Source organism: Protopterus annectens, chromosome 5.part1 (genome assembly GCF_019279795.1).
Source record: "Protopterus annectens isolate FY-2018-M chromosome 5.part1, PAN1.0, whole genome shotgun sequence".
In the NCBI taxonomy this organism is placed as follows: domain Eukaryota; kingdom Metazoa; phylum Chordata; order Ceratodontiformes; family Protopteridae; genus Protopterus; species Protopterus annectens.
In genome coordinates this window covers 91,204,753-91,225,281 of record NC_056736.1, presented here as the reverse complement: position 1 = coordinate 91,225,281, position 20,529 = coordinate 91,204,753, and the positions used below count along the sequence as shown (strand labels likewise).

Below are 20,529 nucleotides of genomic sequence, written 5' to 3'. Positions count from 1 at the left end.
ACCTATGTGGGTAGCCTCGTCTGGGCATTAAATCCCTTCACTTGACCACATGGTTTCTTCATTTCTACTGATAGCCATGGACCAGTCACTCATTTTCTGAAGTGGTCAGTGCCCTTACTGCTTCACAAAGACCTTCTTCTAGGAAGATTTATAGGAGGAAATGAAAAACATTTTTCATTTGGGTTACTTAACAGAAACTAGACCCCTTTCCTTCTTTGTCCTGTTTTTATATAGTTTTAGACCTTTTTTCCTATCCCCCCTCTTTTTGGCATGCGACCCCCAAATCTTACTCGTACCTTGTTGAAGCCACTCTTCCATCACACTACAACAGTCTATTTGGGTGAGGGACACAGCAGAGATCATTGCTATATCTGTATTTGATTTAATATGACAGTGCTGAAGCAATCTTATGAAGCAGGCCTTGTCCAGTAGGAGACCTGACATTTGACAGCATTTTGGATTTTAATGCCAACTCTCTCTGACTGTATACAAACTGGAGACAAGCCCAGTCTGTTAAAAACGTAAAGGTGGTGTTTAGAAGACCTCATCTTTAGTGGAAAACTAATCAAAGAGATGGATGCACAGGCTGAGCTCAAACTTCAGCACAACAGAAGAAACCAGGCACAGTTATTTTCATACATTCGTAGAATCATAGAAAGTACATTGCAACCAGGCCATGTGGCCTTTTACACTTTTCCAGTACCCACCCTTTGGCTTTACCTCCATTTTCAAGGAGCAATAGGCCAGTCATGCTGGTGATAAATTTGATAATACCAGTCTAATTGTCTCACTCCTTTTTAAAGGAAGATATTATGTCACATAGCTTGTTCTGGAGTGGACATTTGTTCCATAGAAGAGGTAGTCATTACATGACAAATCTTTCTCTTCACTCTGATCTATTTATTTGCTGATGCAGGTTCACATTTCTGGTCCTAGTGTTCGCTGGGCTGTTTCATTTGTGGATATATAATAAGTCTTGGACTGCCAGATCCCTAATCTCCCTAAAAGCATGGCACATATTATGTCTAAAGAGTCTGTTGGACACAATACAGTAGCAAAGCCTCCAGCCTCTCATAGAAGTTCAGATCTTTTAGACCTCTAATATTTTTTTATTAGGAGCCTCTAGGGTCTCTCCAACTACCGGATATGTCTAGAAAGGTACATCCCAAAGGTGGCATTGTATTCTCTGATGAGCCTGATCAGAGAAGAGGGAAAAATACTTTTTCTCATCTAGAGGAGATGCCCTTTGCATTCAGCTGTGCCACATAGAAGAATTTCATGATCATCAAAGGAATGGGAATGTTTCAAAGTGTCTCACAACATCTTCATTTTGGAATGGGTTGTTGTCTCTTCTCTAAGCTGGGTTGAGGAATTGTTTACCAGCTGTAATAATAATGCACTTCTTGGCTTTTAGCTTTAGCCCAGTTTTGTGTACTAGCTATTAACATGTTTAAATTCAAGTTGTAACTTCTGCATTTCAGATGGGGATTTGAGGATGATACCCAGTTTACAGTAGTCTGCAAAGTTAGAGATCTCAGTTTTTGATTTGGACATCAGAAAATTATAGCAGAGACACTAGTATGTATCCCTGAGGGACTGCACTGGTTACCTTCATCCATTCTTTGAGGAAGCATTTGCCACCCTTGCTATGTGGGTTCTGTCCTTCAGCCAGTTTGCTAGTTACCTAAATGGATAGGGAGCAATTTGGAGCACGTTTAGCTTATGTTGAGTGTGGTTTGGTCTGAAATGCTTTAGTGAAGACAGGATATGCTGTATGGGCAGCATGACCACTGTCCCAGGGCTTGTGTTACTCACTCAAAGAAGTTTACCAGAGTCATTAGACTGGATCCACCCTTAACAGTGTCTAACTGCTTCTAAGTGAATCATCACTGAGATCCCGTTGCCTTTTCCATCCCTAAAACCTACTTTGTCTTTGACCAGTGTTCCTCCAGATTTGTACTACTAAAAGCTTGCTTAAGCTGTATGGGAACTTAAAAAGCAAATTGCAGGTGGCTGTCCCCCTTTGTTCCTTTATAGTGTACTTTCAGGAGACTATCTAGACTACCGTTCAGGACACTGAACTCTGTAAACTACACAGTTAATTTCCAAAGAGAATTATCTACTTAAATGCTCTGTATAGTAGCTGAGTTGTCTGGTGGACCTCAAATGGGAAATTAAGGGCCCAGTCCATGGCCTTAAGATAGTCCATGTGGGGGCTGTACCCGAGTACCATGTACCATGAACAAATTTGGGCCAGCACTCTGGATTCAAGGTTTACTGACTTTGGAGAGGATACCAAGATGACTTTTGTGAATTGGGCATTCCCAGTACCCTTTGTATTTGGTGGTGATCCTAGCTAAGACCTGAAAGAGAAAGGCAAGACCCTGACAGCTTTGGTAATAAAATTCCAGCCTGCATAGCATTTGTTCATAGGTAGGTGCTAGGCTATTGGCCCAAGGGCCTACGTAAATCTAGCCAGCAAGGTACCATAGCTTATGCCACCCAAGAAAGTTATTTTCATGTGCCACTGTCCAGCAGAGACACAGAAGTGATCCCCGCGGTGTATTTCCTATTTCCCATCCACTCATCAAGATTTTTCTTGAGTGCTAATGAAGAACTTTGCTTGACATAGATCGGTAGCTTGTTCCAGAGTATAGGAAGTCTCTGGGACAGGAATCTATCCCTCCAGTCGTGTTTATTGTGGTGACAAGGTTTAGGTCCCTAGAGCATGTAGCTTGGAGGGATTGGGATTTCTTTAGGTGTAGCATGTCCAACAGCTCTGGGTTTGACATAGCTTTATATGTTAGGCAGAGATCACATCGGAGTAGGCAATATGCTATGGAGTAAAGCTGGAGTTTTTTGAGGTGGTCAGTGTAGGGCATTTGTTTGAGGCCAGTAATCCTCTTTGTGATGTACTTCTGTGGCCTTTCCAGCTGCTGCAGATGTCTTGTGAAGTGCATTCCAAAAGGGGCATTGTACTCTATAATGGGTCTAATGAGTGACGAGTAGAGGGGAACAATGACCTCTTTTTTCCTGGATGAGAACCCTTTTATGATGAGGTGTGCCACGTAGAAGCACTTCCAGACTACTGTGGCGATGTGACTATCAAAGGAGAGACTACTGTCCACCTGGGTCCCAAGGTCTCTTATCACGCATTCGGTGTTAAGTAGATTGCTGCCTATGTGGTCGTTCATGGGTACAGAGTTTTTACCAAAGGGGATGACAGTGCACTTTTTGGCATTGAGCTTGAGGCCATGGCTTTGACACCAGGCATCTGTCTCAATGAGGCCCTTCTGTAGGATGTCCACATCATTTGGGGACTTTACTACGGCTCCTAGTTTGCAGTCATCTGCAAACTTAGTCAGCCAGAGGCCTTCTGTGTTAGCCTGTACTTCAGAGAAGTAGATACCAAACAGGAGAGGTCCCAGGATGGAACCCTGTGGCACTCCACTTGTCACTGCCTTGAGGTCAGATTTGGAGTCTGCAACTTTTACAGTGTGGGTTTTGTCAGTGAGCCAGTTGGCAACCCATCTTGTGACGTAGGGATTTATACCTAGTTTAGTTATAATTCCAGAATGGGGGATGGTGTTGAAAGCCTTGGCGAGGTCAAGATAGGCTGTGTGAACCACCTTACCCTCATCTACGGCCTTGGTGACTGCCTCAAAGAAGTCAATCAGGTTTAGGAGGCATGATATGCCTTTCACAAACCCGAACTGGGTGGGATCCAGAGTTTGGAGGTTACCAATGTCTTTGTTTGAATTTCATGATGATACGTTCCATGGCCTTGTAGACCAGGCTCATCAGGCTAATAGGTCGATAGTTCCCGGGATCAGTGGTGGCTCCCCCCTTTGTTGAGTGGGATAACTGTTGCTGTGCGCCATTCAGTGGGCACAAAGCCTGATGCGAGGCTATTATTGAACAGCAGAAGGTAAGATTTCTACATGGTTCGCAGTAAAATAACCAGCGGAATGTGAGAGTAAGGAATGTTGTAAGGTCCAGCTCAGTTACAGACCTTAGATGGAGTTGATGGTTTCCTGTTTTGCATGAGTGGTGCATACTAGTGGCTAAGATGAACTGACAGGACATGGAGTTTGACATCACATAGCAAATACATAAAATAAGTCGGTGTACACCAGTAGATCCATACATGTCATCTCTTAATCCCCATTAAGAGCCTTTCCAAGGAAAGTTAGTATTGATATGTGGACAGATGGCTGTGTCCATACCAGTCAAAAAAGTTGGCCTTCTCAGGACCCGTGATGCATTAAAATATATCTGTAATATCAGAAGAGTTAATATAACAAATGTGAAGTGTTTAAAATTGATAGAACACCTGCTGTATAATGTCTTAAAGCTTATTTAGAAGTGTGCTCTGTAAATATTTGGGCTTCTTGAATGAGAGAAGTTTGCATTGAAGAAGAGGATGCTAGGAATTTGGGTTAAAGACTTTGGATACTCACGGCTGAGGTAATGTTGATGTCTTATTAATTGTTACAAGAAGTAAAGTGTTAGTTTATTTTATAAACAATTATCCTTTTTGAAAACAGTGATCACCTTTGGATTTACTGTTTTGTTTTAGATATATTACACTGGAAAATACCAGAGCCTTGGAATCAAACAGGGAGGCCCTTCAGCTGGAAAATGGGTTGAACTGCCTATCACCAAGTCACCCAAGATTAGCCATTTCTCTGTTGGACATGACGGCTCCCATGCTTTACTTGTAACTGAAGATGGAAGTGTATTCTTCACTGGCACTGCTAGTAAAGGCGAAGATGGGGAATCCAGTAAGTTTACTTATACCACAGCTGATGATTGTTGTATGCCAGTAAAGTGTTATGGTTATTATTATCCAATCACACATGCTAACTGCTCAGCTGCATACTGTTAAGGTAACAAATTAAGCTGGGCTTTGAGGATGATATATACATATATATATATATATATATATATATATATATATATATTTAATTTATTTTTGTAAGAGTCTTTACTTTTCTTCCACTAAAATTGGTAAGCATATTTTTTGACTAATGCAGATGAAATTAGAGTTTAGAGCATCAAAAATATTTTGAAGTAGACCATAGATTAGTACTTTGTAGATCTATTTCAATGTGATAATTAGATAAACTGCTGCAGCCAAACATTAAATAGTTTTATACAATTTAACACTTGATTTCCTGCAGAACTTGACAAAAAGTAGACAGTCTCACTATGCACTGGTGATAGCACATTGGCCTGCATACTAATTTGTAATTTGTGCAAGATGCCTGAACACCCAAGTTGTTGCTTTTTGAGGGAATGCAGACATTGATTATGGCATATTGCTACATTGCACAGACTTCTTTTTATGCCAGAAAATTGTCCAGCCCCTTAACTTTAATACAACATTACTCTCCCAGTAGAATTTTATGCTGTCCATTCAGAATGCAAACTCATTTAAAACACAACTAAAACTCCACCTATCAAATTAGTGAATCTGCTTGTATACATCTCCTGGATAAAGTCACTGTTATCTTCAACTTGCCATATTGTCAATCTGTTTCTCTTCTTTCAGCGTCTTATTCCCCACAGCCAGTCCTAACCAATACCTCAATAAATTTTAATATGTCCAAGTCATGTACATAGTTTTGACACTGTTTGCCCCCACCAGTATGCTTGTAATGTAAACCTTACAATAACTTATGAACCTGCATTATACCCACTTCTTAACTGTGATATTAACATTAACTTGTTTTACCTTGCCTAGTTCCATCCATCTCCATTTCTTTGAATTTCTAAGCACTAATTACAAAATCTGTTATCTACCTGACAAACCCACTAATGCACTCTTCAGGTGCTCAGTGTTTGACATCTGGGAAAGCACAAGTATCTTTTATGCTGTAATAATTCCGTTTATTTTATCTAATCTAATTACCAAATGTATGTGCAACAATGTATTTCAGGAAAAAAACGTGAAAAAAGACAATAATGACTGTCCACACAGATAAAAAGTTAAGCCTTTCTTTCATTTTAATCACAACGAACTTCTTCAGAACCATGTGGACAATTATTATTTTGTCTTTTTTTCACGTTTTTTTCTGAAGTTTATTCTTGTCTTTGTGAATTTGGTGTTTTTCATATAACTGTTAATGTATATTACTTAATGTTGGTACATATGTAGTACTGAATGCTCGTTTAAAAATGTTTTGTAACATGTTGGAGCTTTTCTCCCCAAGCATCTGCTGAAAAAGGTGTTTGACTAAACCCAGTTGGAGAAACCTGGTAAACAAAAGCAAAGTTATATAATGTAAATAGTCACTGATGATACTCTTATTAACTTGAAAATAAAGATTCATGAGGATTTGCTGGCTGCATCATTCAGTTTCTTCTTTGAAAGGCTGACCCACACAGTTCTGAAATGCAATGTATTTGGAGGCCTTCTTGCTGCTTACCTTGCTAAGACCCACTCTGGCAGCACCAGTGAAGCTGAGTAGTAGGCTGTACTTAAACCTGGAGTCCATAGTATTAGGAAGAGATGATGATGGGCTGCTATTGAGTGTTCAGAAGTCTTAGAAAATCTGAGAGGTAAACTAGAATCCAGACGGAGGCTAGAGCCATTTGGGCAAATAAATACTGAAAGTACTTAGTTACAGAAAATTGAAGGTAATGTCATCATTTATAAAACTGTTAAGAGCAATATTTGTCTAATCTACAGTAGTTTACATTTTATAAGTCGAGTTTGCCTCACAGTCCGAAAATTGTTGAGATGGAGACAGAATAACAGTAGAATGAGGGGAACACCATAGGATTATGATCTAGTCTCCAACCATAACCTGCTTATTATGTGTTTGGGACATCGATGCTAAGAAAGTCACCTTAAGAGCCTGGCTGCCACTTAACACTTGTTTGATGTTTTAACAAATAAAAAAACTCAGTGTTGACCTAGGCTTTTTACACCTGACCTCCCTTTCAGGCAAAACCAAACATAATACTGGTGGGAACATCCAAAGAGTTTTCATCAAAGCCAGTTAAGTCTTCCATTCTGACTCTCACTTAGTACAGCAAATAATTTTTTTCTCATTTAAGTCATTTTTTGCCTTGTTTTCCAGTCCAATGAGATACGACTAATTTCTTTTAACTGTTCCTGTTGTTTTTTTTTTCATGAATCTGTGCAGTTTGTTTCCTAACTGGCTGTCTCACTGCTTGCTGATCGTGTAGAAGAATAGTGACAAGTTCCTGCCTCTTCATGTAAATGTCAAACGTTCCCATCAGATTCAGTAGTTTGTTTTTCAACTTGGTCACATTTAGTCTTAACACCTTTAACCTATAGGTGTTGAACTATAAACATCATGTTGGCCTGACTGTAATTCTCAAACCAGTTACCTTCAGAGTATTTCACTTCAGTTATGTAGTCCTGGTCATTCATTACTAAGGTTCAGCAACACCCCTGTCCTTTTCCTCAATCAAACCCATGTTGAATTAACTGTTTCAATACATTTCCTACGTAGTTTAGTTTACACTTGTTATCAAGCAAGAGCATTCCAGGCAAGCATTCAGATTTAGACAGCATTGCACAGGTACACAGCCAGCATTGTCCTGGATGTTCTGCTGAGGGTTAAGAAGGGCTATCTTTCTGGTTTGCTTTTCCCAGTTTGTGTCCACCTGCCTTTTCTAATCTGATTCTCCATAATGGTTATATCCTTTATAACCTCACTGTCCCACTGTCAAGGAGTCTGAATGCAGGAGCTTGCATTTTAGAGTTAACTGATTGTATCCTTTCCTGGCTTTTTGTTTCAGATTTCCTTATGTCTAACTTTTGTTCCTTGCTGCTTCTGTACTGATATGGGTAGTAGTGTTCATTATTCTCACTGCTTCAGTAGCCGTTGGGTTGTATGGCACCAAGAATACAGCAACCGGCCAGCTTCCCAAAGCTCTAAACCCCCTCCCCCACAGTCACTCTGGATGTTCTTCATATTGCTGCAGTAGCCTTAGCTTATATGGGATATATCCTGCCAAGCATATAACAGCTGCTCAAGCTTCAGGACAACTTCCACAAGTCCAAACTGGCTGGCAACTTCAGCTGAGTTGACTAAAAGACAAGTTCGAGTGTCAAGCTCTTCTGAGGTTTACTGTTGCCGAAGGGTACGCTCCTCTGAGGCTTTTGAGGATTGAGGGTTGGCTTATACTGTTCCTTTGCTGGGCAGATAAGCTCCCTCTGGGGAGAAAAAACTTACATCAATAACTGGGATCACACCATAGATAATTTGAGGGGATCCATGTATGGGATAAAGCATTTAGGAGCTACCTCAGTCCATTGCTAGTACAGGGAGCAGTCCTGGGATAAATTTTCAGTTTTTCATCCATAGATACAAGTTGCACTTAAATATAGACAGGGATAAACTTTGTTTTATGTGGATGGGTAGTCTGTTCCAGAGCAGTGGTATTCTCTGAGAGATGTACCTTTCCCTCCAAACCATTCTGCTGATGTTGCAGAAGTTTAGATCCCTAGATAAACTATTTCTGATGCTGTATGACTTGCTTATGTGTAGTAACTCCATCAGTATTGGGTCGGAGGCTGCTTTGTATGCCAAACACAGGTCACCTCTTAGCAAGTTTGCAGGATACCGAGTATAGTGATAAGACTTTGAGTTGGTCCATGTTGGACATGTTGTTTAGGTCTTGTATACTTTTAGTAAAGTACCTTTGTGAGCATTTGTGTTGCATGTGTCTGGACAGATGCATGCCAAAGGGGACATTATATTCAATGAGTGGCCTAATGAGGGCTGAGTAAAGGAGGACAATGGCATTCATAGATCTAGCCGCAGTCCCTTTGTTTATAAGCTGTGCAGTATAGGAGGACTTTCTGACAACAATGGACACGTTTTATTAAAAGTTAGTTCAGTATATTAATACTTACCTCCTCAGAAAAGTTATTTAAAACAAGGATTTTGTATTTTATTAGGCTGTCATGAGACTGTCCTTTATTTGTAAATGAGAACGCTTTTTTCCTGTCAGTTTGAAAGTTGCTTAAAGTAACTGAAAACCATTTTTTATAAGGTGAATTTGTGTTTATTTTATCTTGTGGGGCAGGCAAAGAGTTTTCAAGTGATTTTTATTGTGTTTGTATTTGAAAAAAGTGGCATTTAAAGGCTTATGATTTTTATTGGCATTTGTTGCTCGTTTTCCCCAGGAAAGAGGCACTATTTTTGGCTTCACCATGGATCAGTCTGTTATTTCCACAGTCAGTCCATCATGCCACAAAAACAAAAAGAAAATAGCCTTCGCCTTCGTAGTAGGCTACCAAGTTGTCTAATAAGTGAATTCATGTACTGTGGCCAGTAGTTGTACCGCAGACCACTCATCTTTTACTCCCGATCATTCTGATGTAGCACCTACAGCCACTGTGGACTTGGGGGTTAGCTACATCCTCTGCAGCCGTTGTGGTCGTCTCAGTGGGCAAGGAACAAGGAAGACAACCCTGTTCTGTCAGAATGTTGTGCCCATCTCTGGAGAAGCTGCTGCCATAAATAACACTGTTGGTCCCAGTTTTCTTGTCAAAAATAAACAGAAAACTGAACGTGTATCTACTTCTGAAATTTTCTTAGACAGAAGTAGTCTACTGGGTGTGGCCAAGGGTTTAATTTAGACTTTTGATCCTTCTTGTAGAGTAGTCTCTGGTAAAAGAGGGTTACCTCCTTTCCTGAAGAGATTCAAGATTTTGAATCTGACAGGAGGATGAAGGGTCAGATATATACAGGGTTTTCTCCTCTGATTTCTCATTCAGTCTCCGGGAAGAGCTCAGTTTCTGGATGTCTCCCTGTAGGGGGTTCTCCTTCTCTGAGACCGTTTCTAAAATGTGCCAATGTTTTCAGTGGGAGAACATTGAGGTTTCTCAGTCCCTCAGAAAATTCTACGAGCTGTTACAGAAGGAATTTCCAGAACCTGCACCCATTCCTCCAATTCTGTCATCTTTTGAAGACTTGTGTATTATTTCCTGCAGTTTTCCTGACAGCTGGCTACCCCCCAAAAAGTCCGCTAATATGTTCCTCGATCCTTTTTAGGTTTTTATACACTCTTCCCAAACCTGATCCAGCAGCTATAGCTTTAGTTAATCCCAGTGCTAAACACTTGGTTTGGATAATCTACTCTCTACTGTAACTAATTGGGACCTGGGGTAGTACGGATAATCAACTGTTTAGGTAATCAAACGTATAACTGAACCGGATAAAAAACTTCTAAAATGTTTTTGATGAACATTAAACGAGTGTTTCATCTATAAATTCAGTGCTTGCTGCCCTTGACGAATAAATTGCCTATATTACATTAAGAAATGGTACTGTAAGCTGGTAATATTACAGTAGGGAATGGATGGCAAACTGATAACGTTTATAGATGCTAGGTATCGCCTCCAAAGGAGGACATACTCAGGACTGCAATATCCACCCCCTTTAAAGTACAGCACAGTACAGTATTAGCAATCCATCTACATACTGTAGGAGTAGAACCCACAGCCATCTGAATCAAAAGCAAGTATACTACCTGTTGTGCTACTAACAATGCTTTTAAATACTTTAGCACAATAGTGGGCATAATTTGCTAGACAACAGTTGCACATTGTAAACAGACTTCGCATAAGCAGCAGTAAACTTCTCTTCCCCTGAAGATTCTCAGATCCTTGTAAAATGCACTTGACACTCAACCATATCTCTCAACTTTGCAGCACAAGAAATCTGGAAAAAGCCAACATTTACGGGGTGGGGAAGACAAAGGCCCAAAAACAAGAGACACATTTTAAATATTTCTTGTATAATCTTAGAAAGTTGCTAGAATAGAACGTTTTGTGTTCCATGTAAGATAAGACTGAAACTTAAATGGCTGTAATTATTTAGGGAATTCAGTCCTCGCTTATTTGCCAGATAAACACAGATTTTAAGAGGACCAGACCAAAAATATGAGCCAGCAATTCCAGACATTCTGTGAAAGTCTGGACATTTGAGAGCTGTGCACTTAACTCCTTGAAGTACAAGTGGTGGTAGGGATAGAGAATTCAGGCTCTTGTTTCTTGTACCTAAGGTGCAGGGTTTGAGCCTGAGTAATGCTAACCCCCAGTTATCCCTAATTGGGGCATTATATACACACACACACACACACACACACACACACACACACACACACACACACACACACACACACACACACACACACACACACACACAAAGCCCTTGCAGCAACCTTAACAAGTAAAGCAAAGTAGGTAGCAACAAACAGATGAAGCAGCAAAATAATTCTGTGAATGTTACGTTTCGCATGGTAGTACAGATGCAACTTAGCAGCAAAATTCTAACAAAGCAGCAACAAACAAAATTCACAGTAGTACAGATGCAGCTCACACACACATACACCCTTAACAAGTAAAGCAACAACCTTAAAATGTCATGAATCGACCACTTGTTATAAATAGACTGCAATGACCACTTGTTATAAATAGACTGCAATGAACAAGTGAAGCAGCAAAATAATTCCATGAACATTAAATTCCTCGTGGTAGTACAGAAGCAACTCATGTATGTACAGACACAACTCTTAGGAAGACTGTGTTCAAATAATTGACGTTTCAGATGATCGACGTTCGGATAATAGATGCTCTCTACTGTAATTCCAATCTGACTCTCTCTAATAAGGATGGAAAGATTATTGAAAAATGGGGGGGGGGGGGTATATGCTTATGCAACTTTGATTTTCAGAATTTTGAATTGCCAAGCTCATATGTTAAGGTTTGTTCTAATTGTGAAAGTATGAGGACTGTTTTATCTGCAGTTTATTCTTGTGAAGAAAAAAAAATCTACTTTAAATTTAATTTCTTCTGTTGTTCAAGTCGCTGTTCATTGTTCACAGTGTGTGTATATGACTCTGTTGATACTTCTTCAAGGGCTATGGAAACTGGTACAGTCTTGAGGAGGTTTGCATCGCTTCATTCTGGGACCTTCCCAGGCAGTGATAAAAATGAGATTTTAAATTCTGCTTTGGATAATGATTTAGTTTTTTGCCCCCCTGCTGCAGAGATGATCAAAACGGTTGATGAAAAGGGTAAGCTGATTCAGGGAATCTCTAAGATTTTTCAGCCCTCCCTTTCCAAGTTTTCCAGTGGATTTTTCGAAGTCCTCCTTTGGTAAGAAACAAAATTAACAGGTTCAGCAAAATATAAAAAGACAGCAGTTTAAGAAGAGATGACAGTAGGGTCCCAAGAAGAATTCTGGAAACTCAAAAAATCAAGGACAGTCGATAAATTAGAATGACTACTTTAGGGCCTGCCCCCCCCCAGTTGGGTGACCCTTATTGCTTCCTGAAAGTCTGGATCTCCACTTTTCTCTTTGGCAACAGATAATTTCAGAAAAATGAGTTCCGACCGCCATTCATCAAGGTTACAGAGGGCGGTGAGAGGAAATTCCTACTTTCTGGGGGGAGGGGTTAATTCCTCATCCTTCAGCCCGTACTCTGGTTTCTACCTGTCCTTTATCAAATGCTATTCTACCATGTGATAGAACCTGTTTCCCAGCTGGGAAAGGGGTTTTAGTGAATGATGTTTTTAGTGCCAAAGAAAGAAAATTCTTGCAGAACAGTTCTGGATCTTTTTTTTTTTCTTAAACCTGTTCCTGATAGTGCCCAAATTCAAAACTGTCACTTCTTCATTCAAGTTTCCTTGTAACATTAGGTTTACATAATGTATTTGATGTTGCTAATCTTCATTCATTCCTTACTGATGGGTATCTGTTCCGTCCTCAGAACTGAGTCAGCTGTTATACCAAGCTCAGGTCAGCCAAAAAAACTCTCGAGCCAAGTCCTTACCCATAGTGCCTCTCTCCATATTACCTCCGATCTCGTTTGCCACGTACGAAGCAAGACATGTCAGACCAGGCTCTCAGCTAAGTATACATGCATACATAGACACACATACATATATCGTGTGTTCTATTTTTTAATTGCTCTCTCTCTGTCTCCTTTTTCCTTTTCCTTTCTACCAAAGTTGGTACTCTTATCATACTATGGCTGGTACATGCCTTTCTCTTTACTTCTTCCTCCTTCCTTGTTAAAAGTCTATCTATAACCTCCTTGGCTATACCAAAGTCACAAACTCCTAGACAGTTTTTGAAACTTTAGACTTGTACTTCCATAGCAAGCTCTTAGTTCCCCTTACTGTCTTATTTCTACTACCTGCTTCTGCTCTCGTAGGCCCCCCCATCCATCCATACAACTGAAATTGGCTTAGTTGTCCACATCTTTTACCTTTCACTGAACTGTACTCCAGAACAGTCCCATTGCCACATTACTGATTGCTTTTTGTTTAAATGCTCCTTGCCTGCCGTTCCTGGTGTGGGCACACTCCACTCCCCTACCCTGCCCCCATTTCCCACCCACTCCTACTGTATTTATTCTATCAATAACTCCTCCCCCTCTGCCACAGCATCTAATCTCCTACACAACTTTTCAACCCCTCCCATCAACCCTCCTAATCTCAACTAAACCTACTCACACTGTCTCAGACTTCAATATACTCTTTTTAATCTAATAATAATCATTACTCTACTTTCAATTATTTCCTGTCTTACCTACCTTCATAGCCCCCTTATACATTTCCTTCACAATATGCATCACACTTCTACACTTTACCTTCACACTATACATCAAACTTCAAGCACACTACCTATCCATCTTTCTCTTCTATAGCCCATGAGCTCTACTCTTAAAACACTACCCTTTTATTTAGTTTCAGAGTAATTCCCATCCTACCTCATCCTCTTCTCCTTCACCCCCCACACCCATCCAGATACACCATTTATCATCACCTGCACCCACCCGCTTTAACAAACTATATTAGACTCGTACCAGACAGGCTCTCACTGTCTCTCCGGGGAAATGCACCCCACCCTGGCCCTACCAATGCCACACCCAACTCTCATATCCATCTACCACATTCCCCCACCCCCCAAGAATTTTTGTTTTGTTACAATCAATGCCCAAAGCCTTAGAAATAAAATTCCCATCCTCCACGCTTGGCTGTCCCATAACCAACCTGACATTGTTGCTATCCCAGAGACCTGGCTTAATTCTAATATGAAAAATAATGAAATTCTCCCACCAGGCTACCAAATGCTACCCAAGAAAAGAAGGTGGCAGAGTAGCTATACTCTACTCCTCTTCCTGCACTATTACTCCCTACACTGATCCCATTCCTAAATTTTCCAGTTCTGAACTCTTTATTGCCCTCCTTAAACTCAACAAACAAATCCATATGCATTGCTGCCCTCTGTATTCTTCCAGGCAACAACATCCCTATACTTAGACATACTCTCCTGGTTTTCAACTAACATAAAAAATCGAAAGTTATTTTAGGAGACATAAACATAAACTGGGCCAAGATAAACTCTGAAGCCCACTCTCTAAATATCAACCTCTACAACTACACCCAATAAGTAAACTCTCCTACCAGGCCAAACAAAGGTGGAACCACTGGTACCATCATTGACTGGATCTTAGTGTCTCATCCTTACCTTATCTCAAGATACTGGCACATTTCCTGACTCTCTGAGACCACCTGCCTGTATTTGCTGACTGTCGCTCCTCTCCCTCTCAAAAGCTACACCACTATGTACAGTCTCGGAACCTCTCCAATTTCAACCCACAAATATTCATAGACTGCCTAAAAGTAACAGATTGGTCACCCTTAAAAACCTTCTCTCGACAATGCCATTGATTACTTTAATAAAACCTTCCTGAACCTACTTAACAACCTTGCTCCACTAAAAACTAAGAGTTAAAACTTCATCCTCCCCTTGGTTAACCAAAGAAACTAAACAAATCATACACCTAAGAGACAAAAAGTGGGAACTTTACCACAAAAATAAATTACCGCATGTCCTAATAGAAGTCAAACAACTCAGTAACACTGCAAAAAAGCTAATCATCAGGGATCAAAAATCATACTACAATAAACTTCAGTCAGAAAACCTATCCAACCCAAGAAAATTCTGGGACTCTTTCTCCTCCCTTCTCCACCCAGGCAATAAGGATAATCCATCCCCTAACCTAAACCTTACTGATTTAGAAAATGCCTCTAACTTCAGTACCTTCTTCATAGAATCCATAGCTAAACTCACCACCAGCTTCTCTCACCACTCTCAACCTCCTCCCCCAACCAACCCCTCTACATCTCCACACAATCTGACTACCCCATCTCCTACTTTTAGCTTCTCTCCTGTCTCTATAAGCAAAATAAAGAAGCTATATTAACCACAGAAAGAAATCAGCAGATAACTTTTTGAATACCACACAAAGCTGGCCAGTAGTTCAAAACTAATTGTCTTTTATTAAAATACACAATATTTCTCTAGCGCCTCAGCTATAAAAAGCCTTTAACAGAGTACACTCACACACAATAAAATTTGAATTTATATACTTTTTTGCTTCCTAAATTATTTCATTACGCAATAAAACAATTATTCAATTACAGCTTACTTAATTTCATTACTATGAGCCCTAGGGGCTTGAATCAAGAATGTACTTGGAAGAATTTGCTGTAATGAAATTAAGTAAGTTGTAATTGAATAATTGTTTTATTGTGTAATGAAATAATTTAGGAATCACAAAAGTATATAAATTCACATTTTATTGTGTGTGAGTGTACTCTGTTAAAGACTTTTTATAGATGAGGCGCTAGAGAAATATTGTGTATTTTAATAAAAGACAATTAGTTTTGAACTACTGGCCAGCTTTGTGTGGTATTCGAAAAATAAAGAAGCTCCTCCTTCAACTCAAACCATGCACCCCTGCCCCAGATAACCTACCCACAACTTTCCTCAAATTGTCTGCTGACAGCATTGCCCCTTCCCATCTCTGTCTTAATAAACTGATCCATACTAGAATCATACGTCCCCTCACTATGGAGACGCGCCTTTATCATTCCACTCCATAAAGGAGGCAAAAACACTGACACTTCTAATTTTCGGCCCATAGCCATTCTGTCCCCACTATCAAAAATCTTGGAGAAATGTATTCAATCCCAAATTATGTCCTATATGACCCAAAACAACCTACTAAGCCCTATACAACATGGTTTCCGTCCCGGGTATAGCACCATCACTGCCCTCCTCTCCTTTCTAGACTCCATAAACCTTGCTTGCGACTCTAGCAAAATAGTTTCTACTCTGTTCCTTGACCTCTCCAAAGCCTTTGATACCGTTTCTCACTCCTTACTATTATCCCAACTCTCCTCTCTCACCCTCTCCCCCCCCCCCCCCCACCATCACCTTGTTCACCAGCTACCTCTCTGAAAGACAGCAAGCTGTCAAATGGAATAACTCACTCTCTTCTTTTCTACACACTCCTACCGGAGTTCTCTTGGGTCCTCTCCAAAGCCCCTTCCTCTTTAACATTTTCATTAATAACTTCCACCAGTCTCTCTCTTGATGCCACACTAACTCAATATGCTGACGATTCAACCATTATTTGTACAGCAGACACCCCTTCCGACCTTCTTCTCAAAACTCAACCTTCTCTAATACCGAATCATGGATGCATAGTAATCACTTCGCCTTAAATGCCAATAAAACAAAGTTAATGATCTTCTCCTTATCCAGAAACACCAATATAGTCAAAAACACTTTTACAGTGACTGCTCAGAATAACAGCCCCATAGAAATAGTATCACATACCAATCTGCTTGGTGTCATAATTGATGAAAATCTTAAATTTGACATCCATATCCAAACTAATATAAAAAAAAATCACCAAAAACTGGGTCTCCTCTACAGACACAATCATTACCTTACCCCCTCCACCAGACACACCCTTATCTCTACTTACCTTTTTCCCTCTCTTATGTATGGTGCCCCCTATTCACTCATCTTCAGCTAGGCTTTCAGGCCAAGTTGGAAGCCTGTTACAATAAAATCTCCAAATTTACCACCAACTCCAGAAACTCATCACATCACTGTCTCTCTCTCTTCACTCCCTGAAATGGCTTTAACTTCCTAACTTCCTCAGACTCCTTAGACTTAGTACTGTTCACAAGCTTATATTCAAACCTTCTAGTTGTCCTCTTCTTTCCACCTCTTCAACCCCCTACATTCCCAACCGCTCTCTAAGATCAGAAAACCACAATCTTCTAAACATAAGCATCGTCCACCCCCTGGCCACCTACTGTTATCCTGCTCCCTAGCTAAACTCTGGAATTCTCTCCCTACCACCCTTCGAAATACTCAGAGCCATTCAAACTTCAAAACTCTTATCCAATCTCACCTCCTTTCAAAGTGGGAATGTTCATGTACACCTACCACATAAACTCTTTAACACCATCTCCCATGCACTATATACCTCAACCTTCTGTCACTGTGCTCTCTTACCATTGTGTCCACTTCCTCTCATACCCTATACCTCATAAACTTCCCCCCAACCCACTCCTTTTCTCCACTATATACCACCTTTTACCTCTCCCACCTCACCTTCTTCTCTCTGTCCTCTCCTTACATTTCTAACTTCCCAAAAAAATCTAGTTTTTTTTTCTGTACATAAATGTTTTACTTGCATGTTTTTTTCAACTGAAATGCCTGTACTTTTAATATGTTTAGACTACATGAATCTTACTTTTGTAAATTACCTAGGATTAGAAGTGTTATCACTTTTTTTTAACAAATTGTGTATTATCTCTGTGTTTTTCACTGTTCTACTACTTTATTTACTTTTGTATAACTATTGTAAAATTATATCTTGGGGAGCTTTTCTTCCCGGGCCTCCACTGAAAATGGTCTCTTTCAGGCCCAGCAGACTATCCAGGTAATCAGACTTTAATAAATAAATACCCTCTGGGTATTTTCTTACCATAGTTGTTATTCTACCTTTCCTTTAAAAAAAAAAAAAAAAACCTTTCCTCTGTTTTTCTGTCTCCTGATTTCTTCAAGTGTAGTAGGAAAATGCCCGGTGTGGATAACTATGATTCTTGTGTTTATTGTTTAGGGGTCCCTCACCTTTTGGTGAAACCCCCTTATGACATCTGTAAAGGTTTCAGCTCCCGTACACTTGCATAGTGCAGGAATAAATTAATGCTTAAAGGACTATTAAAATCACCTTTCGGGGAGGCTATTTCCTAGTCTGAGGGCTCACCACCTCCTAAGAGTGAACGCAAAAAGAGGAGTAAATCATTACCCTACTCTCCTCATGATTCTGAGACTAAGCAACAGGAACAGAACAGAAAAGTAGATAAACCACAGAGAGAAAAAAAAACAGCAAAGAAACCACATAGCCAGTGAGCAAAACAATAAATAAAACCTTTTATTCTCTCTGCCTCGGCAGCAATGCCTTCAAGGAGTATAAATAGGTTCATAGATTAGTACTAAGCTACCTGCCCTTGTGGGCCATTTTAAGCCTAGCCAATTACCCCATGTGAGACTCAAACCCTGCACCTTGTGTCTGTAAGGCAAACACCTTAACAATTACGCCAATCTCCCACCCCTTTAAATGGCTTGCCTTGGTATTCGAACCATGCACCTACTACATAACAAGCCGTGACTCCAACCACTTAACTAAATGAACTTTCAAAAGTTCGACTGTCATATGATCGATATCATATGATTGAACTTTTAAAAGTTTGAAAATCTAATTAAAAAAAATAAACTACACAACCTACCGGAATGGTTAAGCAGGAGGGCAAGCCCCCCTGCACCCCCCATGTGGGGGGCTGCACCCCTCTCCACACTCCTCTCTTTAAATATACCAACTCCGAGATCTCACTACAGTGCAGAAAAGGGAAATCTTCCCATTCCGCGCTGTATGGAGATCTCCCCTAAAACGTTCGAACTTTAAAAAATTCAGTCATATGGTGTCGGCCATATGACAATCGAACTTTTGAAAGTTCGATCATCTAATATAGACCCATGAAAACATTATGTCAACTTAGAATCAGCTTGCATATTTAAATGTTGTGAGCTCATTTTTCTTTTATATTTCATTTTTTTGACAGTTCACCATGCTTCAGTGATGACAAAAATATTGGAAAGCCACTACAAGAACTGAATACATCAGTATAACAATATATAATGGGTTCTTTTTGATATTTTACTTACCTTGCAGCTGACAAGAGAATGTACCCTGTACTCCTATAGAAAGGGCAGAATGCAGCATCTTTGAATATGTACCAAAAGACAGAACCCTATCAGTCACACACTAAACAGAAGAGAAATCAGCCTAAATTTAGCAAAGGGGAACAATCAGCTTGCAAACAAGACAACATGCATGTGACAAAAGAGTAATCTAACAACGTCAAGCAACAGCTAATGACAAATCATCTTACTCCTTCACATAGTATTACAAGGTTGCTATATTTTGTTTAACTCGTTAAACTTAACATGTTCTGATTCTGCACCACAGCCTTTGTCAGGAACAATTTAGCCTACATGCACTCCTTTTATCTGCTCAGTGGAACAGTAATGATGAAAGGGGAAAAACTGATGGAAAATGTGCAAATGTTCTGCATTGCAATTCTCAAACTCTGCTATCTCATATACTGTTCCTTACATTGAAGAACTGCCTAAGAGGCCACAAGTTTTCCAGGTTCTAAGAACTTAACTGCTGTAATAACCAGAAAAGTTCCAAAACTGAAAACCAAAGTAAAATTCTATACCTGAAAAAAGCCATGTACTTTAATGCAGGTGTTGCATTCTAACTGTGAAATTAATTCACAAAGGCACATCAATGGTGGATAGAAAAATGGGTAACGTTGGGTTTTCCCAAAGAGAGATCACAAAAGATGTCTGTAGTTTGCAATAAGAAAAATGAGCCCTGACATACAGAAACAATTCAAACTGTAACTTTTGAAGCATTTGTTCTTGGGAAAATACGTATCGTAGTCATCAGCTCAACGTGTCCCACTATAATCTCCACGCTGCCTGTCTTTAAGCTCACATCAGTACAACAAAAGTTGTAAAGCATCATGGATTTAAGTCTTCCAGCCTCAACTACTTGGAAGAACAGCTTATCTCCAGCCATACTGATCACAATAAACTAATCTGATGTACCAAAATGGTTGAGGTCTGCTTCAGTTCTCCATCACTTTTTAATGGATTTTTCCTATGATGCTAAACTGACAGGCCTCACAAATGCTCCCAAATTATACAAATATCACCAGGCATCGGATGAGAGTATTTCATCAGATGAGCAAGCACTACAGCACAAGTCAGGAGGAAGAAGCTTCCTGCAGAAGGTAAATTATTCGGCACACAAAAATAGCATTCTGAATAGGCTGTAAGAAAAAATTATGTTTGGCAAGGGGTATTGTTTCAGCACTGTTTTAAAACATGGAGATAGGAAAACTTTTATCACTGAACACAATCTCTGTCTCATCTCCCCTGAAGAGGCATACTCTAACCTCTTAACACTTGCAGTTTCATAACTGACTTAACTTTCAGAACTAATGAAGACCTGATAATTCAAATGTACTACACACAGCGAAAATAAATGTACATTTTTTTTTGTGGACAGTCAATCAGAGCATGCCTCTCT

General features: G+C 39.9%; 1 protein-coding gene across 1 annotated transcript in view; it reads left to right on the top strand.

The window, feature by feature from the left end:
• The window catches only part of MYCBP2 (MYC binding protein 2), a gene marked incomplete in the record, with an annotated part of 5,088,083 nt that overhangs the window by 898,228 nt on the left and 4,169,326 nt on the right, over nucleotides 1–20,529 (top strand). The window contains 1 exon segment of the mRNA XM_044072904.1: nucleotides 4,580–4,784. Coding sequence (XP_043928839.1) covers nucleotides 4,580–4,784 — 205 coding nt within the window.